Source organism: Stylophora pistillata, chromosome 2, assembly GCF_964205215.1.
Source record: "Stylophora pistillata chromosome 2, jaStyPist1.2, whole genome shotgun sequence".
Taxonomy (NCBI): Eukaryota; Metazoa; Cnidaria; class Anthozoa; order Scleractinia; family Pocilloporidae; genus Stylophora; species Stylophora pistillata.
Window position 1 is genome coordinate 20,573,157 of NC_142520.1, and position 23,382 is coordinate 20,596,538.

General features: G+C 38.1%; 3 protein-coding genes across 7 annotated transcripts; 1 reads left to right on the forward strand and 2 right to left on the reverse strand.

The window, feature by feature from the left end:
• Positions 1 to 2,876: 2,876 nt before the first annotated feature.
• Positions 2,877 to 9,052, forward strand: LOC148737686 (tetratricopeptide repeat protein 38-like). 5 transcript variants are annotated; one of them, XM_088747412.1, is made up of 9 exons: positions 2,877 to 2,961; positions 4,178 to 4,806; positions 5,173 to 5,243; positions 6,055 to 6,149; positions 6,849 to 6,927; positions 7,042 to 7,104; positions 7,201 to 7,276; positions 7,381 to 7,407; positions 8,460 to 9,052. In XM_088747412.1, the coding sequence occupies exons 4-9, from the start codon at positions 6,079 to 6,081 to the stop codon at positions 8,468 to 8,470; spliced, it is 327 nt and encodes a 108-aa protein (XP_088603538.1). In that variant the 5' UTR covers positions 2,877 to 2,961; positions 4,178 to 4,806; positions 5,173 to 5,243; positions 6,055 to 6,078; the 3' UTR covers positions 8,471 to 9,052. The 5 variants fall into 5 exon arrangements, 4 of the variants coding, with proteins under 4 accessions (XP_088603538.1, XP_088603540.1, XP_088603541.1 ...); XM_088747413.1 differs by lacking the exon at positions 2,877 to 2,961 and adding an exon at positions 2,990 to 3,423; XM_088747414.1 differs by lacking the exon at positions 7,381 to 7,407.
• Positions 9,053 to 11,626: 2,574 nt separating this feature from the next.
• On the reverse strand, positions 11,627 to 20,083 carry LOC148737687 (uncharacterized). The gene is made up of 6 exons (XM_088749331.1): positions 20,066 to 20,083; positions 19,714 to 19,909; positions 19,251 to 19,376; positions 18,474 to 18,593; positions 15,199 to 15,318; positions 11,627 to 15,045 (listed from the first exon to the last, which is right to left on the reverse strand). The coding sequence occupies exons 1-6, from the start codon at positions 20,081 to 20,083 to the stop codon at positions 14,807 to 14,809; spliced, it is 819 nt and encodes a 272-aa protein (XP_088605457.1). The 3' UTR covers positions 11,627 to 14,806.
• LOC148737688 (uncharacterized) lies at positions 19,828 to 23,375 on the reverse strand. The gene is made up of 5 exons (XM_088747406.1): positions 22,934 to 23,375; positions 21,678 to 21,803; positions 21,247 to 21,369; positions 20,877 to 20,999; positions 19,828 to 20,408 (listed from the first exon to the last, which is right to left on the reverse strand). Exons 2-5 carry the CDS (start codon positions 21,784 to 21,786, stop codon positions 20,272 to 20,274), a joined length of 492 nt encoding a protein of 163 aa, XP_088603532.1. The 5' UTR covers positions 21,787 to 21,803; positions 22,934 to 23,375; the 3' UTR covers positions 19,828 to 20,271.
• Positions 23,376 to 23,382: the final 7 nt, after the last annotated feature.

A 23,382-nucleotide genomic window follows, 5' to 3' on the forward strand; every position in this document is an offset into this window, starting at 1 on the left:
AAAGGAAGGTTCCAGTTTTGTGAGGACTTGGAATTCTTAGGAATTCCTAGGAATTCTCAGCTATACAATTACCACCTTTAAGTTAAGAAGGGTAGAATTCTTGGGAATTTCTGGGAATTGAATTTGAAGCAATATAAATAACCCTGAAATCCAAATAATTCAGAGAAATTCTCAATACCTTGAATGTGAAGGTTTCAAGACAAGGAGTAATTTTAGAGGCTTAAAACTGGTTCAATAAAAGATATGCTAAACAGAATATACCAAGACTGAGATGTATATACCTGTTCATGTTTATCATGAAATTTATTATTTAAACTAAGTTTTAGTAAATCTCAATATAAATATGCACTTTTCCATAAAGCAGCAGTCAGTTACATAAAGTGCAAATTGTCAATTTAAATCCAATGTACCCATATCACAGATATGCTCTCTAACCTCAAAGGCCTCGTGGATTCCAGTCATAAAAGGTTTTCTTGTGATGCAAAATGTCTCATGTCCGGAGATGCGCCAAAATCATAATACATAAACATAATCATAAGCATGGGTCAACGCTTCGGAATGTGCACATTAATTTGTAGGCAAAAATTCTACCGTACTATAATCGCTTCCTTCTCTTGTACAAATGTTTCTTCGTTATGAGACGCAATTGACTCTGTTGGCACCGCTGCTAGCTCAGTAGAAGCGAAACAGGAATCGAGATGGCTGTGTTGGAACGTGTCGCTGAGCCCTTGTTACAGTCAAACTTCGTTGATTTGGGTACTGGGACACTGTGATTATCTAGGTAGCTCTTATACTTCCTAAGGTGGTATCCATCTGTTATAATAATGATGGTAAAACACGTTTGTAATCACATTTAAAATTGTGATTGCCTTCTGGTTGTTTCTCAACTTTGCCGTGAACACAACTCAAGTCAGGGTTTCGAGTCTTTGTTTCCTCGACGGTTTCCGGCCACAAATCTTGCATTTGTAGTACATTCGATTGTTCTCCATTATGTTTACGTATAGTGAATTCACATCATTATTTAGTTCATCTTCAGAACATGGATCCAAGGTAAAACCATCGTCAACATCGCCGATCAGCTCAATAAAACCTTGCGCGTTCTCTTAAGACTGCAATTGGGTAAGCCAGCGGATTCTATTTACAAGGCAATGGCAATTCCCAAAATATCCACGTGATCTTACTCGTGTTGGAAACAAAGGAAATTCCATTTAGCGCTCATCTTTGAATGTACTTTTCATCCATTGATCGCTCGTGCGTTAAGTTATTCTTCTCTCGACTGTTTTGCTTAATATGACATCTCTAAAGATGGGTATTACCGTCGAGCACTGGGAAAATGAGAATAGCGTGAGTGCTGTAAATGAAAAGCAAGTCGTTGGCGCCGTGAAGTTGAAAGAAGGGACAACTTGCAACCATCAATTGGCCGGCACAAGGATCGAGCGGCCATTTAATTATAACACTACGGATTCTGAAAGTTTGTGGTGAGTACAAATTGCGATGTTTGGTACGTGATCAAACCTGATAATCGAATCGGTCACATGCGTGCCACAGTTTCTTAAACTCACGCTTTTCAATGAAATAAATCTATCAGTAGGCTAAAGGTTTCAGGATTAGTTTAGTCGCGTTTGGAATTTCAATGGCAACTGAAGCTGCGAGCCCAGCAGAAAAAGACAAACGGCTGCTTAGTCTGCAGTTTGGGATAACTTCATTGCAATTAATTATTACAGTTACAACAAGAATTTAATATTAAAAATCAATTACTTAACTGTAATAAGGCCCTTCACTCCCAAGAGTGTTCAGTCAAAATTTAGAAGAAATCTCTCAATTTCAACTTGCAGAATCGACAAAAACAAACAACATAGCATGAAGATGCTGCTTGACAGCTTACATTTGAATTTTAACACACGAGTTTTATCCAAAGAAGTTACAACTACATTAAATTAAGTCAAAGCCTGACTCAGGGAGGAAAGGATAAAATGTTATTTGTATCATTATCCCAAATTAAATGATTCCTTTCAAGACTATTTTTTGACTGATAGTATTTATTGCAATAAACATAACCCAAGCTATTGCATTTCATGAAAAAGAATCAACAGATTTTATTCACAATTTGTGTCAAACCAAAATTACTGATTCACTAGGACTATTTTAAATGAATAGCTGTAGTTGAGGATAATTAATACGAAGTTTTCAAGAAAAGAAGAAGAAATTTCATCCTAATATTTCTGCATGTTGTTGTTAATATACAACAGCAAATAATTAACATGTAAACCTGAGTTAGCATGTAAATAAATTTGATTGACTGCTTAAATTTATAGTTGGGAGTTAATACACATATTTATTTGATATTAGTTGCCTTGAAGTATTCCTAAAATTCCTAGTAATTCCTTGGAATTTCCAGCAAGTTTTTAGATTCACAGTATTTCAGGGAAGTCATAGGTACTCTGAGTTGGAATTCCTAAAAATTCCCAGGAATTCCAAGTTCTATTGGCTTATGAATCTGGAATTTTTTAGAATTTCTAGGTTTTTTTGGGGAATTTCAAGGTTTTTTTGGGAATTTCTAGGGTTTTTAGGGAATTTCTAGGTTTTTTTGGGAATTTCTAGGTTATTTGGGAATTCCTAGGAATTCCCGGTCGAATTACCGTGAAAATTCACACCTCTTATTCCCAGTAATTCCTAGGAATTTCTAGGAATTCCAAGATCCATTTCGCAAGAGTAGGCCGCGCTTGTTTACTTATTGTACCTCAAGGAAAGGCACTTATTAGAAATAGGGCGTTTATTTAAAAAAAAAAAGTATGAAAAAAAAAAGAAAAGAAAAACAGCAATGAGTTGAGTGTTAATCTGACAGTTTTTGAGGAAACATTAAATTACCTTTCTATCAACAGCAGATATCCTCACGGAATGTACGCGTTTGGCCTGATAGGAACGGGATTTTACAGAGAAGCGCAGAAGCATGCACTTAAGGTTAGCTTTAAAACTTTGTTGATAGCAATTTTGTGATATTTAACTTCTTAAACAATTTAGGAATAGCCTGTCGTGATCTTCATTCTGAATCATGGCTGGGTAGTGGCCTTACAGTCTACATTTCCTTGTTGTGCTTCACATGATACTTCAATGATGTGGTTGTGTTCATTGCTTGAAGAGGCAGACTTCACCATTTTGCAGTGAAAACGCTGCAGTGATTACCACATCGGAAGTGGTTACATCCTAAAACAAACAATGGTATTCCAATGGTAGTGTTTTTTTTTTTTTTTTTTCTTTTTTTCTTGCAGTAATTTTATCTTGCGAAGGGTCTTGAATTGAATCCAAGAGATTGCTGGAGCACTCATGCAGAGGCCCATGTTATAGAAATGGAAGGACGTTAGGATAAAGGAATTAAATTCCTTAGCACGACCTTGAATGACTGGACTGTAAGGCCTACATACGGTGAATTGTACGTAACGTTAGCACCGCTGTCTTGCGCATGATATATAAATTTTTCGAATTTTACCTAACGTTAGAACCGCTGTCCTATGCATAATATATAAATTTTCTGCTGTTGCTGCCATTTAGATCTGGAGATTGAAAGTAATTGGAAGGGTCGCAATAAGTTAGATTTAGAAGCCTTGGGCTCACATACCGAGATAACAGTCAAGTTTTTTTTTTTTTTTTTTTCAGCTTGTATTGGCTCTTTATACCAAGAGTAAAGTTACAGGAATTTTTCCTTCAGGGGATTTACAGAAAAATAAGCTCACACCCATACAATAATTCCGCGAGACACGGCCTTCAGTTTGAGCCCCATTGAGATTTTGGGCAATTGTCAGAAAACCCTAGCCTCAGATAACGGTACTACAAAATACCAGCAGGAGTTCTTTTTCTTTCCCGTGGTATGCAGTACGCCCTTAGTATTCCAGCACATGCTGTGAGAGACATCGAGCCGTTTCAACACACTTACTTCTCTCTGCCCTCCGATTGAAGCTTCCCCAGCAACAACAACAATAACAACAACAACAACAACAACAAAAGGACCACATTATTCCGTATGAAATTACACAGACCCGAAACCGGGATGATTAGAGAGAAAACAGTTGGGAGCGGAAGGGTTGGGGCTTATGGCCAATGTTCAGTTCTTCATTTGTAAAAGTTAAAGATGTTCGTATTTCTTCCTTTCTTTCTTTCATCCTTCAATAACCCTGTGTAGATGGGAGCTATGCTAGCCTGTCACAATTACTGGCACTGGGCGCTATACCACATCGAAAAGGTTGTTATCTCTTTCTTTAAAGTTAATATAATTATGGTTTTTGTGTTTGTTTGTTTGTTTGTTTGTTTGTTTGCTGCTTTGGTTTTCGCATTTGTGTTTATTTTTTTTAGCCATGTTTACGATTAAACGCCAGCTTTTCTTTATTAGGGAGAACATAAGCCGCATTGGACATTTATGACGAGGAGGTGTAGTGTAAACATGATCGATAACCTGTGTTTTATTTTGTTATTTTTAATTCTCATCCGATCACATCTTATTCGTACATACATGACCATGTCAAATTAAGGTTATTTTTATGCCAATTTGTTTTTTAATTCGCACATTACTTGGCGATTAAAATTATAATAATATTTTTTTTCTCTAGAAATGCGAAATACTTCATGTGTGTTTGTACAGTATCGTACACCTAGAGGGTAAATGCATGACAGTGACCTCGTTATGGCACTATTTGAATTAATTTTAACTGTGTAGCTTTTCTTTCTTGGTCAAAGGTTGGGAACGTTGCCATTCTGGTGCCATGCTTGACTTAGTGGATGCTTCCTCACTGCTCTACACACTTCAGATGGAAGGTAATGAGATAACACATACCTGCAGATGTGTTGGGAATATCATTATTTGTTATTTTGTCGATCAATCGTTTGATCTATCAAATGATTCATAAATCAATTCATGGCACAATCAGTTCTACTAATCATTTGGCAGTCAGTCTACTAATTATTCAACCATTCAATCAATAATTTATTCAATAGATAGATTAAGGTATTATTCACATAATCTATGAATCAATCGAGATTAAGCCTTAAAAATTAAGCATTATTAGTCATTGTAATGCAATTATTGTATACTGAAATTATTGGCATGGCTGAATTAAACGCGCGACGTGATCCATTTTGTTTTACGATGTTTTTTGTTGTTTGTTTGTTTTTTTCCTTGAGGTGTTGATGTTAATGATTGGTAGAGAGAGCTGTTTCATTTGTGGGAGTCACACACAGATAATCACATTCTGGTACGTGCCATACGTTACGCGGAGGTGTAGCATACAATAAATTATCATCTTCATATGCAAGTTGGGGAAAGTCGCAGGTGGTTACTGCAATGTCAGCAAACCTTGCAAAATGCCAATTACAGTCCCTTTTGAGAAAGCTCCGATGTGACATTTCTTAATGGTTTAAGGGAACCTCCACTCTTGTAACAAATAGCACTCAAACTATTCCAAATATACTTTTCAATACATCTGGTTTGAAAAGAGTTGTCTTACCAAGCATTCTGCCTTTTTTCTTTTTTCTAATCTTTTACTTGTATGCGAGGTGGGAAATGTGTATGACAGTGTCAGTTACTCCTGAAGAGATTTTGGCCATCTCCTGGAACTCCTTGTATATGTTTGAGCGCCCGACCTCTGTATTTTGATAGTAACCGTTGGTTTCAGTTCTCAAGAGTTTCAAAAGTAATCCGGGACTACCTATATTTTGCCTCACTCTGTTGGGTGATTGGTCTAGAAAACCCTGTACACCTTTTCAACCAATCAGATGCAAACCTAGAACCAATGGCAAACTGGGAACTCCTGCGTTTTCCCGCGCCTCGGGCAGTTCTAATTTTGAGTCCCCGTTGGTTCTAAGTGATAGTTCCTTTCCTTATGATAGGCTGATGTGATTACTTTGGTTTTCGTTGACGATACCCAAGAGAGAATCACTCTCTTTTCCTGGCTGGTCTTGGACAATGAAAAATACAAGCCGTTGCTCTCAACCAGACCTCTCATTAGCTATTGTTTAATTGATTGTTTTACATATTTTATTTAGCTATTAACTTTTTCTACTCAGGTTTTTAATGATGTTCATGCGTTGATGTGTGCACTGGGAGCTAAGAAGGGAGATGCAACACTAACTCTAATGATGTCACTTAGAGACTTTGTGAGGTAATATGGGAAAAAAAGTGTTGAAGAACGCTCAGATCAACAACCTGTCATTCAGTGAAAGAGTGTTTAGTCATCTCTGAAACGTCGATGGATTTTTGGCATTCTGATTAACTTACTACACTTCCTTCGATGTTAAATACCCGTAGACTTCAGTTATAGTTATTTGTAACCGACCATATGACCAAGCACTTTCCCAGGAACTGAAAAGGAGACCACGAGGAGCGAGCGGCAATTTTATTATCACTATCTGCAAACGAGATTTGGCTGTTCCCGCTCGTGGTCGTAAAGTTATTTCAAGTGACTGGTTTTCAGTGAGAGGGTCTCATAAAAAGAAACTAACTGAGAGCGGCGATATATTCAAACAGTAGAAATATTCTTGAACTATCGTACTAGAAGCGCGTTTCGTTAACCTTAGGTTAAAGTTTGTTCACGTATTTAAGCAGGTGACTTTCGTATCTACTAATATAATTATCCTGAAATTCTTCGTCTCTATACGAGACGTTTTCAAGGGAGAAAGGGACCTTTAGAACGGGGGAATCAAGCCCTAAGTTATTTGTCATCTCGATTAATTTTTTCATTAATGGCTCATGTTCTACTAAGACATTAGCTCGATCGTTATTATGACTTAGCCTTGCAATGTCTATTTTTTGTTTTTGGTTTTGTTTTTTGTTGTTGTTGTTGTTGTTTTTTTTTTCGCAGGGATGGCTCAGGAACAAATTGCGAAGTATCTAGAGAGGTTGATTTGACCCTCTGTGAAGCATTTGAACAGGCAGACAAGGTATATTCACCTCTTTTACGCTCTCCCAACTTTACTTCACTAAACACTTAACGAACTTATGACTGGAACAATGAAATTCTTGAGGTTTAATTTTGTGTCTTTTCTTTTTGAAAGGGAAACTTTGACAGAGCTGTAGACATTTTAAAGCCCCTCCGTTATGACGTTGTCAACATTGGGGTCAGTAACGTACATGTTCGTGTATTTCATTACAATTCATTGTCGTTAATTAGTGCAACTTGTGGCAACGTCTCTTTGGTTTCTTTTCTTTGACAGAGCGGGACATCTTCAACTTATTCCTGGTTCAGGCTGCTCTGCATTCATCGCGAAAAGAGCACCATCACTTGGCAAGGTAAAGTGCAGTTTCTTTTGTATAAACCTATATCTTCTTCATATCTAAGTTAGATATCTGTTTATCCTAGCATATGTTAATAGGTTTTTTTTTTTTTTCTGAAGAATTTGGTCACAAAGATTCAAGTTATGGTAAGATATTCTGGTAACCTGTTATTCTCCCCCAAACCTGTTTGAGTCAAGGCTTTTGAATTGTAAAACACCCCACCCAAGGCTCGACACTAGCCAAGTGGCTAGTGACAACTTAGAGTGTTGCAACAATTTCAGTTCGTTTTCTAGCTCAACTGGTCTGTGGAAATTGAAAACCACTTGCCAAAACTAAATTTCTACTAGTCTGTGGCTAGTGAGCTACCGTCAGTGTAGAGCCCTGCCATTGGAACCAGTTAGAATAAGGTCGACACGCAGGCGTGATATTCAAAAGTTATCACTTCTTTAATTTAGATCTAATGCGTGAAATATAACCCATAACGGAATTGAACTGAATACTATTAAGCGACACCTGGGCTGAGTCTTCAGCAAAGTGAGATGATTTCTGTTGACACAAACGTCAAACTTTTCGTTATTGTTGAGACCCTTGGGCTAAAATCAACTCTTTGAACACGATTCAGAGATTAAGTGTGGCCATTCAGACGAACACTACCCAGCTCCCAGTTCAATTTCTTTGGCTCAAGCTGAGAGTGATTTTTACATATCTATAATCAAGTCAGAAAGACGGGGGAATTTATGGCACGGGGTCACGGGGGGGATAGGGTGGGGTACCATTTGTGTCTCAGTTCCTGACCTTGCTAATGCATTTTCTAAAGTGTACTTTATCATCTTAAACAATTCCGACAAAAATTTTTTTACGCACGCTAGCGGTTTTGTTTTGCTCCAAACAGCTCTCATTACTGGATTTGCGATTGAGAACGCATACATTTTGAAGCGTAATCGCCTATCATCCAAAATAAAAGAAGAACGTCCGAGAACGCAGAGGGCAGCCACAGTATATGTTTGGGACCTTTTGTTAACGTGGTCAAAGGTCCACCTTCTCACTTGTGTACTCAAGAAACAGCTTTTTTGTTGTTATCGGTCCCTTGTGTTGATGCATTCATGGTCACGGAACATCCGAAAATTCCAAAAATACGACTTTTCTTAATAAAACCCTGCAAGATTAACCCTTAACGAAAAGGCGTGTCTTCTTTCAGGAGCATATTGACAGAGAGAAAGGCAATGAAAGAAAACGCTCCAATGACAGACCGACTCATGGGGCAGGCCCTTGCTTTACATGTGGAGTAAAGTCGGAAACAGACTCTTAAAAATTCAAAATCGGATGGATAACGCCAACACAGTCCGCGTCAAAATAATGGCTCCATAATATTCGTTTAAGGAATTCAGTTCACGATAGGAATTCACCAGCTGGCCTGTAATTTCACTCTACGTTCATTTGTGTGTAGGAATTTTCCATTCAGTAAGTCGAAAGTGGTCCAGAGCTGAGATTAGTTCTTACGATTCTCTACTCACTGTTTGATCCTCATTGGTTGTCAATGGTTTTCTCGTGATCACCTTCGTTCTTAGGATACTCTCTCTTACCAGATAACCCTGGTAACAAGTTTGCTTTTGGATTTGATTTCTCGACATTCAGTCAAAAAGTACTCATACGTCGTAGCTCAAACTTTGTCGCATAACCACAATCATCTAACACCTTGTACAGTTTCCTGAGACATAGTAAAATTTTATTTTGGTTGAGAAATCAGCGAACTCGTCGTATAAAGGATTATTAAACTAAAAGGAAACAACATCTTTATCTCTTTCCACATAAGATAAATGGTTTGGTAAATAAGAGAATTGAACCCGAACGTTCCCATGCGTCCCTTGGAGCGTGGTGTTAAAAGATGTCTTGAACCCCTGTTAATTGGAGGTCTGCGGCCAAAGTCTAAAACTTGACTTGAATTGCTATGGTTTCATTAAGACCTTGTAACAAGGATTTTACAGCTTATTAGAGGAGTAATTTCCTTACCATTATTTTGGTTTGTGTAGCTCTGACAGCAAAACCATGTTTTCGTGCTAAAAGTAAAATGCTAAGGTGCATTCAAGTTCCGCATTTAATTAGCATCGTGTGGAAAAATTTTGCTGAAATGCAGTTTAGTCAACTGGTCGCCGCCGTAGCTGATTTAATTAGGTTACTTAGTAAGAGACATAGAGTCACTGAAGTCCTAATGAAAACATCGCAGTGCTTCTGCGATGGGGTAGTTAGATACATATTTTTGTATTCCTTCGTGCCCTTTTGTGTCAAGTTTCTTCTGTAGCTCTACAAGCAGGATCAGCTTTTATGCCCTCTCGGCTTAAGTTGTGCAGGCCTGTTATTCACGTTTACACTTATTCAAGGAAATACTTATTAAGCATTCCTTAAATGTTACAATAACAAGCAATTAGATAAGCTGTGCAAATTATGATAAGAAATTAATTGGCAATGGGGTCTCTGAACGTTTACGTCAGAATGCTCAGTCTTACCCCAAGCCCACATGAAACCAATGAGACGGGGTAAAATTTCCTGAACATTTTAATGCAAAGTAGGCTTGGACCGTCATTTTTCAACAAATGACATCATCGCACATAAAAGCTATTCTGTAATATTCCTCATCTCCTAAGATGAAATATCAAAAACTTCTTGTAAATACGTAGATAAATAAAGTAAAATAAGGTAAATAAAGTAATTGGGCAAAAGAGGAAATGATTATTACTGATGCAAGATTGTAAATGATACTTCACTATATATGGTCATTTAATTGAAAGGGACCAAACGCAGTGCAGTATAGTAACTTGATATAAATGTACTGTACCAAAATATTGAGTGCCTTGTCACGTTCTATTACACTAATGTCAACAAATACTAGTAATTGAGTGGTCTTACCCTCTGTTTCCATAACCTGTGCTTAGACCGTCTCACGTTAAAACTCACCTCTTTACTTATTACTTTGAATCTTTGTTAAAGCCTCAATGTACATGACTTCTTTGAGGATCGTCCTCCCCTTTCATCTTAGGTATATGCCTGACTCGGATGCATGTCTAAGCGAATTAATTTTAGTCTATCTCGATCATCGATACGCAAACGAAGTGCTGCGAAGTATATAAGTTACTATTTGCGTTAATAAAAATTTACTTAAAACCTTTTTTAGGCTTTGAACCAGACTGAGGGTGAACTAATAATAGCTATATCCTTCATGCAGTTCGCTCATGTATAGCTATCTTTTATACTATAATTTGGACAAGATGCCGGTACCACTTTTTCCCACGATAACATTTACGGAACGAGGTACTCGCAAACTTTAAGTTCCTATTTGCTCATAAGAAGCGACAGGGAACATGATTGGTGGTTGAAATGATGTATAAAATTGGTTCAAATACCTGTTTTACACTTAGCGTCGTCCTGCAAAATTCTTGTCTGCCTAATCCAAAGTGGCGATACCGTAATTTACATTTACATCGATGTCAAACTGATAGACAGGGCCACTAGTTAATGTGACTTTCTTGGTAGTCCTCTCAAGTCACATTAAATTAGCATTTTTTTTTAAAGGTATCAATATGTAACTCAATTTATTGGTTAATCCACTTGTGACCCCATCCAGGGTATATCCCCATGAGCCTATTACGAGGAACTTTTTTAGCGTCCCCACCCACCACGCCCTCCTCCTCATTTAAATCTCATCTTTTATGACTGAAAGACCTTGGTCTAAGAATGCAGTTCAGCCTAATTGTGGAGAGCAAAAGTGAAAGCTATTACGAACTTTAGAAAACAAATCTAGCCTCCTGGCCTATGCAGGTTTTGTTGTACAACGTGCAACGGATTCCTCGTAGACTGCAGACCACTCCGTGTACACGTTTTTAGACATGTAAGGCGAACTATAGAGCAATAAGTTTTTAAGCATTGGATAGAAATATGCCGGTTCGAGTAATAAGTAAGGTGACCTCTCGTAAGTAGCTATTTTGCCGCGTGGTCCCTTTAATATCTATTTGTAGAGAAGTGAATAAATCTACAAGAAATTGTATGAGATACAGTGAAATATATGAAGTTCATAAATTTCATTGTATATATATGAAATATATATTATATTATATATATATGAAGTTCATATATTATTATTATTATTATGAACTTCATATATTTCATTGTATCTCGTTTATCACTTTCACGGGTTTATTACGAGTCAACTTAACGGCCTGCTCCCAGTTGGCTTGTTAGCTCAATTGGTAGAGCGCTGCACTAGTATCGCAGAGGTCAGTGGTTCGAATCCCGTACAGGCCTGATTTTTTCAGGTCTGATTTTCGCTATTGCTTAAATAGCGCTAATCTACTGCGAGGATCGTGCATCATATGTAAGAAATTGTATTTGACATAAAAAGTTTATTTCGGGATGAATTGTGCTTAATCTAGTTTAGAATCAATCAATACTTTATTAACCCACGTAGCGTCAAGGAGCTCATATGGCTCGTTCAAAGTACGTACGTGTCTCTAAGATTAAGAATCTAAAAACCCTAATACATACTGTCAAGACCTAATTGATTAGAAATAGAAATAACTAACAATTAATATTAAAATTTAAGTTGGTACAGTAAAATTTAAATGAAATTTAGGTGCGTACAAATTAATGCTGGTTCCTCTTAGATTGTACATAGTTTCCCTAAAACTAAAAAAATCTCTGATATATTTGGGACCGTCGTTATGCAAACATTTATATAACAGAATAAGGGGTTGTTGTTTCCTTCTCTGGTCTAACGTTTCCTTATTCAAGATTCGCAGCAATTCATCATAAAGGGTAGACTTGCGATAACCTAGCAGTGATCTAAGAATATAATAGTTGGCATCTTCTAGCCGATTCGCTTGCACTTTCCCCAATCCAAGAAAGAGGGGGAAACAGTATTCAAAATGAGGGAGAATGAAAGTTTTATAGAGCCTTAACATAACATTGCCAGGGACAAAACGCCTGATTCTCCTAAGTGCGCCACTTTTAGCGTACACCTTTTGAAGCTGTTTAGTAATGTGATCCTTGAAAGATAGCATGCTATCAAGAACATTAATAGAACATTAATACATTTCATTGTTAGAACATTAATACATTGCATTGTTTCAATGCAAAACGGCCATTATGCCGTGACAACGGTTACCCTTCTAATAGTCTCGCTATTTTCTAATACCAATTCTTTAATGGATCCTACTTTCTTCACTTTTCTTGTGTATTACCTAACACGAATAACAATTTATCAATATCCGAATGGAACAAACGGCCCTTGTAAAACTATTTCGGCCCAACAATATTAACTTAATGGTGGCTTCAAACAGTTTCATCGTTTTCACACACTAATTCTTCAATGTATCATACTCTCTGAACTTTCTCTATGTAGTACCTAGCAAATTTTTTTCTGCAAAAGTTGCTATCGTTTTAATATTTAAGGTGACTGCAAAGAAACAGTGTCTTGAACATCTTAGAGAAAAACTAAATTTCAACTTCATGTACCCACAGTCAAAATAAATTATAACAAAACCAAAGTAAAGCGCGCGCTCTGATTGGTCAAATTAGCGTCCCCCATTTGCCCATGGGTGTACACTGCTGACGTGAGCAAATGCAAAGACTATTTTTCCGCGCGCGCTTCTTTTTTCTGGTCACGTAAGATTAGTTCACTAAAAGGGAACTCTTTAGGTAAAATGTATCAATGTTATGTTATAAAACAAATGGTAAACACCACAGCATACACTATTGAGTTATGGACGCACTTAGGAGGTTTCCTAAGCACTCAAAAAGCTAGAGTCGCTCTCGGCTATCGCCTCGTGCGACTCTCACGCTTCTTTCGTGCTTAGCAACCTCCCGGGTGCATCCACAACTCAATAATGTACGCTGTGGTGTTTACCATTTGTTAAAAAAAGAAGCTTATTACTTAGTAATTGTCCTATAAGTATTTCATTTTATGCAAGATTAAGTATGAAATTACTAGAGTTTCGAAGCCACCATCATTCTGATACCTTAAAGTGTGAAAATATTGATCCATTCAGAAATTACTGTTCTAAGAGGAACAAACAGATTTTGATCCACCTTTATCCGTAAAGTTACTGATGAATGGAATTGACGACAAGAAAACTTCAATTACACCTAAAACAGTGATATATTACATATATCTTATTAACCGAGCGCGAAGGCGATACTGGGAGAATATCGGCCCGAGGTCTTGACAGTACGGACCGAGCGCAGCGAGGTCCGTACGAAAAAGACCGAGGGCCGATATTCTTCCAGTACGGTCCCGAGCAAGCTTGGTTAATAAGAGATTTATTATACGACTGAAGTTCAAAGGGACACAAGTGCGGTATCATTCGGGACCATTCGGGACAGTGCCCGGTCCAATACTTAGAGAATATTGGACCGGCAATAGAGCATTTTGATTGGTTGATTTTATCTATTGGCCCTCTGACTGCCCGAGTCGTGTAATAAAAAATTAATAATGACTCAGTCAAATCTGTGTCAATGGCCAACACAAGGCATTTTTCAAATTTACACGGCCATCACGTAATAGTCTATTTACTTTATGAACGTCAATGAAATACCAATCAGCTCTCTGGTGGGATTTTCTTTCATTGCTTCTCTCCTTTTTGTACCTTGCAAAAAGTTATATATTAACAAAGTTGAAGTCATAAATAGCCTTTTTCTTCGCAAGAATGTCAGTGGTATCGTCCGGCATATCTGTAAATCTGGACATAGGATTCTCTTCCACTACATGGTAAATAATTAGATCCGGTTAAATCGTCTGCCATTCAGAAATTGTGCAAAAGGCGCGAATAATTTATTAACAAAAAAGTATCATTTCCATTTTTATCTGAAAGCTTACCCGGTATTTCATCGGTGTTTCTATACCAAATTTAAAAAAAAAATAACAAAAACAACAACACATCTCTATATCTGATAAATTCGTTTTATAAATAGTCTAGATATTGTGAACTGGTTACTATCAGAAACGCAAAAAAATGATAGAGCTGTCGTTTCGAACGTTCGTTAATCGTCAGCGCTAAGAACTGAAAATTTTCTAACAAAGGGCTAACGCCCGAAAAGTTGACTTAAGAAACTTTTTTTACGGTAGATGATTCACACTATTAACTCAGTTGATAAAACCAGATTATTTTATAATAGCCCCCACCGACGCAGCACCACAGTTCCTTCGAAAAGCTACCAACTTTATAAATCTCTGTGTGCTATGTTAAAGCCGACAGAGAGCGATCTAAGTTCTTCCACCAAGATCGGCATCCAATTGAGACATTTCTGACCAGGGCGACACCAAAAAGAATATCTTTCTTTTAATGAAATCCTATCAAATTGTAGCTTATAAAAACACACAGGTTTTGTTTCACATGACAATTAGAGAACAGACTACTCAAGGCGTGTGTTTGATGAAAGAACGCCGACAGCCGATTTCAAAGGAACAGGATGACAGCGGCAGAAAACCCGATTGCTCTAACTGACATGGCCTTCTACTCAATGCATCGGAAAGGATATCAGAGGAAGCCCCTAATTCTACCCACTCGGGCGGGGTGTAGTTTCTGGGGTGGGGGAGAAGTTGGTTGGTCTGATCATCATTCCACTTTTTGCAGCTGAAATTGGATTTCCTAGAGGGCAGTGGCATAGAGTACTATTGTACCACCATCCAATCCCACATTTCTCCACACACATATGCCCTGTATGGCCATTGCTGACTTGATCTCTTGTGGCAAAACTTTGCCCATTGGAATCTTTCAATGGCCCCCAGTCACTTCCTAGACAAATAAAATAGAGAGATATATACTAGCTCAATGAATCTGCATGTGTGTACGTTATTCAGCTCTGTCCTGTTCAGAGGCGTTCTTAAGGAGAAAGGAATACCGATGGATTGTATCTGTTTAATAAGATTGTGGTCTGCAGCATTTTACCTTCACATTTATGTCCATCCCCGCTGAATCCAGGATTACAAGAGCAGTTGTAAGATCCTTCGGTATTTGTACAGTTGGCATTCTCGCTGCAACCGTGGTTTTGAACACATTCATTAATGTCTGAAATGAGATCAGCAGACTGTTAAAAGAAATGAAAAAGCAGCGAAAGTGTTTTGATATTCAGGCAACATGTACAAGTTGTAAAACTTACTCCTCATAATAGTGAAGAAAATACTAATAATAATGATAATACTGTTTTAATGCAATACTAAAACTTTATTATTATTATTATGCATTCGTTAAAATTCTATTCCTATTCCATTCCTAGTTTCTTGCTACATAAAAATAGTTTTCCATCTTGGGTCATAGACTAGATCATTTACAGGTATCTAGCTAAGAAACATATATCCTTCTACTGGGCAGAGCGCTTCTAACCTCGGCAAACCTTCTTCGCACTATTATAAACTCCCCTATGTTGGTCGGTTTTCAAAACATCGCTCAGACTAAGTTAAGACAACTACTCAAACGTTATTGTATAGCTGATTAGATGTTAAGTTAGTTATAATAACGATAATAATAGTAATAATAATGAAAAAAACCTCTGTTAAACCTCAAATACTACCTCACCGTAATCCCAAGATTTGCAGTCGTTTTAAACTTGCATAGCTAAAGCAAAATAAGGTTTTACTGGTAAAATAATTACAAACTATTATCATAGTTAAACATGATGATAATGACGATGTTGATAATAAAATAATAACAATGATAATAATGATAATGATAATAATAATAATAATGATAACTATAATAATAATAATCTTTATTTAGCAATAATTTCCGTAAAATCCTCTACAATACAAAATGTTAACAGCGTAAAAAACCATCCAAAATAACTCACTTTCGGCTCACATCTACTTTTTTTTTTTTGTCAAATTGTTTGGAAAGCTATAGATAACGGAGTCAAATCTGAACAGATTCAAAGTCTAATAATCCGATAAGTAAAAGCATATATAAAACTATACAGAAAAGAGAAAGGTGAATGGCAAATCTAGAACCCTATATACAAGGCTGCCAAAAATCATTCAACAGTGTCAATGGCTCCCTCGGCAGCTGCGATTTCAAAGTCACAATTATTATAGTCATAAGCAGCGCGTAGCTTCACCCGCGATCCTCGAAGGCAAACTAAGGTCGACCGAAGGAGGGCAAAGGATGTCTTTGCTCGGATACAGGAAATTGTTTGCTAGTATCGTTCCCCTTTCTTGGCGGCTATCAGTTCGGCCAATCGGCTGTGGTATCTTATGCATTCCATCCCCATCCCTCACGTAGTTGTAAATACAAGCGGCGTAAACGAGCCATGCTCAACATCTAACACTCTCCTTGAGTACCGCCGCTTCTTGTCGTTTTTATGGATGCGATAAGTCTGCTGCGGTTCCCGGTCCTTGTAAGACTCGGCATTAGGGTGGCAAACCCTCACATCGAAGAATGCCGAGCTCTGAGGATCCCAGAAGCCACGCGCCCGAACGTCCAATCTTGCGTCTTGTGCTCTATTAGACCCTCTGCTGAGTTGTTCTTCAGTGACGTCTTGGACCACTGGCTCGACCTCGACATCGGTACACACTATACTCAAAAGGTCGGCCTCGAGGTCTCTCAACTCATTATGCCGTTGGATAACAAAGCCCCCTCGTTTGCACTCATTGCGTGGTCTACTGTGAAGTTTTCCCCACACGCACACTGATGGAATGTCATCGAACGGCCAATCATAGCGTAATTTAACAGTATCACGAAACTCTCTCTTGCTGAGGCTGAAACCATGTTCTTGAAGGGGAAGAGCTGTGAGCCATACAGAGGAGCCTTTTTCTTGCGCTAGTTCTAGAGCTCGCTTGGTCTTCCGTGAAACAAATTGTTTTAGATTATCTGCAATCTCTGAAAGTTCTTCAGCTTTTCTATGTTTGACAGCCTGACGCCCTGACGCGATGAGGGACTCGTCAGGTAGTTGATGAGTTTGAGCCATGATATGTTCGACAAGAGAAGATGTCACCTGAATAGATGAGGCATGTTCATGTGCCGCCCCGTGACATGGGTTGCTCAAGCTCAGGCCGCCTAGGCGCACGGGAAGTGCTAGAACGTCTCTATCCAGTTTGCTACACTTGCGCCCTACGATTGCTGGTATAAGGACCTGGGAAATAGCCTCTTCAAGTGGCTCTAGAAGATCTTGGACATCATGGAGAGTTCTTAGGAAGTACATCCAACGATGCTTTAAACCAAACGTGTTTGCGGCATAATAATGATAATAACATGAATCTAACATGAAAGTGTATAAAAAATAAAAAAAAACCTCGCAAGTTACAATTCTCCTTTTAAGGAAAAATATCACTAACCTAAACTACATAATTATAATAATAATAATAACAGTTACATTACCAATAATAATAACAATAGCCAGGAAAGAAAGCCAACTGTGTTTGTAGCACAACAAAGCCACGAAAGTCATTTCCATTATCTTTGTTTTAACAGTCTTCTGCCGCTTTTTGCGTTTCCATTGCCGACATTGTCCAAGAATTAAGAATTAAGTTGTAATTCAAGTTTCTTCTTACGCGTGATCGATGCAGGCAGTCCCGAGCGAGCAAGATGGGCCCATTTTGTCCGCTCGGGAGGTCAATCAGAACACAGAATTCTCTTCATCTTACCCACGGGCGCTGGAAGCGATGTAATAAAAGAGCATAATATTCCAGATAATATCAGATTCCTATTTACGGTCGCCTTGTCAGGACCAGCTCTATAGGTTTTTCGCGCTGATATGACAAAGCATCATGTTCTGAATAATATTTGGTACCTGTGCAGTTGTGTCTCTCACAACTGAATCCTTTTTTTTACAAATGCACTTAAATGACCCCCTTGTATTGTTACAAGTGGCAGTTATATCGCTGCAGTTGTGGCTGTTTCGAGAACACTCGTCAATGTCTAAAATGAAATCAGCAGTCCGTATCAATCATGCTGATAAAGAATAATAATGGAAAGGGGCTGAAACTTGGTTTCCAATCTGAAAACCACAGGTTGCTGTTAAGATAAGAGACCTAACGTCACTCCAAATGGAGGCTGGCTCAAACTCTCTCTGAGAAAGCCATAAATTGTACTTTTCCTAAGTCACGGCATCTCAGGAACTCAGTATATTAGTTAGCAATCGAAAAGCAATATACTAGTCCGGGGTATTCCTAGGGAGTAGGAATACCAATGGATTGTATCGTTTGATAAGATCGTATTCTGCAGGGTTTTACCTTCGCATCCATGTCCATCCCCGCTGAATCCAGGATTGCAGGAGCAATTGTAAGATCCCTCGGTGTTTGTGCAGTTGGCGTTCTCGCTACAATTGTGGTTTTCAACACACTCGTTGATGTCTAAAATGAAATCAGCAGACTGTCAAAAGAAATGACAAACCAATAACAATACTATTTACAATAACAATGACAATAGTAATTATAATAATGAATATAAAGAAAAAAACTCGGCTTTAATTCAAATACTGCCTCACAATAATCCTAAAATATGCATTGATTTTAAACTTGCATATATAGCTAAAGCAAATATAATAATTGCTTAAATAGTAATAAAAATAGAGAAAGAGTTAAAAACAAAAACAAAAACAAAAACAAAAAACCGAAAAAGAAATTAGGCTCGCCCTCTTTTCCTTGAAACCACAATATCACATCTCCGTCAAATTATTTGGTTTTTATGTAGGGAGGTTGGTAAGTTTAATTACGTTCTAAAAATCTAGCAAATGGCAACGATAATTATAATGATAATGATAATAATGATAATAATAATGATGATAATAGTAATATATAATACTAAGAAAAATAACAATACAGAAATAGTGAAAAATAGTTAGAAAAACAAAAAGGAAAAAAAACAAAACAAAAAAAAAACAAAACATACAAAATAGAGCTTGCCTTCATTTCATAGATACCACAATATCACATCTCCATCAAGGTTATAGCTTTTATGTAGGGAGGTTGATAGATTCACGTACTCGCACTCTGAAGAATATGACATACCTGTGCAGTTGTATCCATCCCCTTTGAAACCAGGATTACAAGAACAGTTGAATGATCCCTTGCTGTTGGTACAGGTGGCGTTGCTCTTGCTACAATTGTGGATATTTTCGGCACATTCGTCGATGTCTTAAATAGAATCAACAGACCATAATTATAATAATAATAATAATATACCATAATTAAAATAATAATAATACCCATAACTATAATAATGATAACTCGGCTGCAGCGCTGGTAGGAGGGGTGGGGCGCAAGGAGGAAAGGAGACTTTAAAGCGTTTTATGCTTAAAAAATTTTGCAAACTTTGATGGTAATTGTGAACATTGATTATGATTTTGAACGCGACTTCGGATGATAGACATCGCGAGTAAGGCTTTTAAGTCCAAAATATACATTGTAATTCTCAGATGTAGATCTGTACGTTTTACACGCAAAATATCGATTTTTGAATAGTATGAAATACCTGAGCAGTTGTATCCATCCCCTCTCAAACCAGTGTTGCAAGAGCAATTAAACGATCCCTTGCTATTAGTACAAGTGGCGTTGCTCTTGCTACAATTGTGGATATTTTCGGCACACTCGTCAATGTCTAAAATAAAGTCAACAGTTGGTATCCAATACCGTAATAAAATATAACGATGGGGAAGTGTAGGATATCGCTACAAAAGCCATAGGAAGGTTGCTCCTTTTAATAATTTCCTAGGTGCAGCTAAGGCTCGTCTTAGTTCCATAAACAGACGAGTGAGATAGGTGAGTCCTCGCTCCGATTAATTTTATCCCAAAAGTACACGAAGACTGAATAAAGCCTTTTAAACCCTTTTAAAGCTGTGCATGGAGTTTCAGAGTTTTTATGGTTTTCTGCGTTGATCAAAAGCATTCAGTCGTCCACTAAGGAATTATCTACCGGAGCATCATCTTCTGAATCATATCAGGTTACCATTTATGGTGCCTCAGTTCGGACAGTTGTAAAGGTTTTTTTAAAAGGTTCGCTCTGATACGACACAGCATCATGTTCTGAATACTATTCAGTACTTGTGCAGCTGTATCCGTCACCACTGAATCCTGGTTTACAAATACACTTGAACGACCCTTTGGTATTATTACAAGTGGCAGTTATATTGCTGCAGTTGTGGCTGTTTTGAGAACACTCGTCAATGTCTGAAATTAAATCAGCAGTCCTTTTCATTTACAGTACTAAAGAATTACAAAGAGGAGGGCATCAGTATTGGGGCTTCCGATAAAAAAAAAAAAGAAAAAAACCACAAGGTGATGTAAGGAAAATAAACTTTAACCTCACTTCTAGTGTGAGAGGTGTGGTGGACTCATGGTTGGTGCGCTCGAATCTGACTCTCATGGTGCCTTTCTTCACCCAGGTGTTTAAATGGGTACCGGCGAATTCAAGGCTGGGGAGTAGCCCTGCATCCTATCCATGGGGAGATAGTAGTACTCATGGTCGCTTCATGCTACGGAAATTGGAGCCAAGTGCAGGTCTAATGGGCCATTTGGCTTGTAAACAGACTTTACCTTACCAATGGAGGGAGGATCAGACTTATTCTGACCCCAACGAGGAAGACATAAAATGTACTTATCTTAAATCATGTTATGGAATGCTCTGCTGTATTATACCTTGGCATTTATATCCATCCCCTCCGTATCCAGGATTACAAAAGCAGTTGTAGGATCCCTCGGTGTTTATACAGTCGGCGTTCTTGCTGCAGTCGTGGGTTTTTTTAACACACTCGTCGATGTCTGAAATGAAATCAACGAACCATAGTCATGATTGTTATCTTCAAAAGAAGGAGGTGGGTGGGGGAGGGGTATTGCTAATTTGCAAGGGAAAACTCACACTGCCGCATGTTAATCCAGATCTGCAGGAAGAAAGGCTTAATAGTTGAAATCTGATACTCGAAATACCTTAAAATTAAGATTTTATAACGCGAATTCCTACCATAGGTTAGTTAGGATTAGGCATCATGCTCTGAACAATGGTCATTACCTGTGCAATTGTTCATATCCCCGCTAAATCCAGGATTACAAGAGCAGTTGTAAGATCCCTCTGTATTTGTACAGTTGGTGTTCTTGCTGCAGTTGTGGGTATTTGTAACACACTCGTCGATGTCTGAAATAAAGTCAATGGATCGTACCCATGATTGTTTTCATCTCAAACAAGGAGGGAATTGAAATCAAAGAGCCATACCCATGGTTGTTATCATCAAAAGGAGGAGGGGATGGGGAAGGGAGGGGGGGGGGTTGCTAATTTGCAATGGAAAACCAAGTCTGCTGTTTGTTAATCCAGTTCTGACGGGAGAAAAGCTAAATTATCCTAAATATGATACTCGAATTTCCTCATAATTAGTATTATAAAACGCATGTTTCTACCATAGGTTAATTTAGACTATGCATCATGCTCTGAACAATATTTATTACCTGTACAATTGTCGATATCCCCGCTGAATCCAGGATTACAAATGCACTTGAACGATCCTTTGGTATTTTCACAAGTAGCATTTTTATCACTACAGCTGTCGGTATTCATAACACACTCGTTGATGTCTGAAATAGAATCGACAGAACTATGACCAAATACTAAAGAATTAATGTGGTACGAGGGTAGTGATGTAAAGTGTTATGCAATTTCTCATTTGAGGCGTGTGATGAATACGGATACGAGAGTTCAAGTCCATTGCTTTACTTTTCCACCGAAATAGGTCTTGATGAAAATGACCTGGGCTCCTAATAATATCGATTAAAGCGGGCAAGATGGGCCTCTTGCCCATTGTGATACCAATGCGTGAATCAAAGTTACTGAGTTGGTGTTTTTTAATTTTTTCGGCCATGAAGACGCAAAAAGCGGGAGGAGACAGTCAAAACAAAGAAGACACAAAAGACTTTTGTGGGTTTATCGTGCTACAAGAACAATTGGTTTCCATTCCTGACTCTTAAGAAAGACAATTCATTCTTGATTCTGATAAAGCGAAACATTTTTACCATACGATAAATCCTTTATTGCCCAAGCTTGTTTGGTCAATATGCCCGGACGTTAGCCCCGTTTTGTTCGTTTAAATGGATCTTGAGTTCGTCTCAGGACATAAAGCGCAAAAAAATGAACCCGACCAATCCTAGCAGTATGCAGGACGCGTGTCATATATGGACTCCGCTCACCACAGAGTCTCTGTGGCTCAGTGATCTGAGGTTTGATTCCCCAGGCGGGCTCGCAATTTTTTCGTTGTCCCACGCTCGTAACGAGACAAAAAACATCTTTCTCTATGTCTTTACCGGGCTCAAAACGTACCACCTTTTCATTCCAATCTATTCTTGTTTTTCTTGTTGCCATGTTATCCATGAAAGTTTATTGGATCGAAAAGATCATGCTCTGCAGGATTATACCTTTGCATTCATATCCATCCTATCAGAATCCAGGATCATTACAAATGTAGCTGTTCATGTAAGATCCCTTGGTATTTATACAATTGGCATTATCGCTACAGTTGTGAGAAATTAGAACACAGTTGTCCATGCCCTAAATATAATCAATGGATCGTGTCCATGATCGTTGTTGTCTCTAGAAAGGAGGGGAGGGGAACGAGGGGCTAATGTACAATGTAAAACCAATTCTACCGCTTGTTAATACAGTTGTGTAGGGGGAAACTTTTGTTTCTTAGATGCGATGGCATGTTCTTCACCTATGCAATTATGTATATCCCCGGTGAATCCACGTTTACAAATGCACCTGAATGATCCCTTGGTATTTTGGCAAACGACGTTTTCATTGCTGCAGTTTTGGGTATCTGTTGCACACTCGTTGATGCCTAAATAAAGTCAAAATACTGAATGACATAGGTCGCAGGAAGTGGGGGGGGGAAGGAAATATGACGTGTAATGCTTTTTGTCAGCATTGGTGTGTGAAGAAGCAAGTTAGAGCAAAAGATGCGGGGCTGTGGAGAGGAAAATTCGTCACCCCACTTTTCCCTGCACGGAATGCCTGTAATAGGCTGGAGTGACATGCCAACTTAAAAACACATAATGGGGCTCGCATGAGTTCCTTTCTAAAGAAAGAGCAATAAAATTGAAATTTCGTTTCATAAGTAGAGCCGATTTTGAATCTTAAACCCTCCGAAGGAATAGGCCCCCT

Bases quoted from the DNA above. Each gene is read 5' to 3' on its own strand.
- LOC148737686 (XM_088747412.1), top strand. From the start codon at position 6,079: ATGTGTGCACTGGGAGCTAAGAAGGGAGATGCAACACTAACTCTAATG. The intron at 6,150-6,848 runs GTAATATGGGAA...TTTTTTTCGCAG, and splicing joins TCACTTAGAGACTTTGTGAG to GGATGGCTCAGGAACAAATT. The intron at 6,928-7,041 runs GTATATTCACCT...TCTTTTTGAAAG, and splicing joins CATTTGAACAGGCAGACAAG to GGAAACTTTGACAGAGCTGT.
- LOC148737687 (XM_088749331.1), bottom strand. The intron at 19,377-19,713 runs GTATTTCATACT...ATTCTATTTAAG, and splicing joins GGATGGATACAACTGCTCAG to ACATCGACGAATGTGCCGAA. The intron at 15,046-15,198 runs GTAAAATGCTGC...TTATTTGTCTAG, and splicing joins GGATGGACATAAATGTGAAG to GAAGTGACTGGGGGCCATTG.
- LOC148737688 (XM_088747406.1), bottom strand. From the start codon at position 21,786: ATGAATACCGACAGCTGTAGTGATAAAAATGCTACTTGTGAAAATACC. The intron at 21,370-21,677 runs GTAATAAATATT...ACTTTATTTCAG, and splicing joins GGATATCGACAATTGTACAG to ACATCGACGAGTGTGTTACA. The intron at 21,000-21,246 runs GTAATGACCATT...ATTTCATTTCAG, and splicing joins GGATATGAACAATTGCACAG to ACATCGACGAGTGTGTTAAA.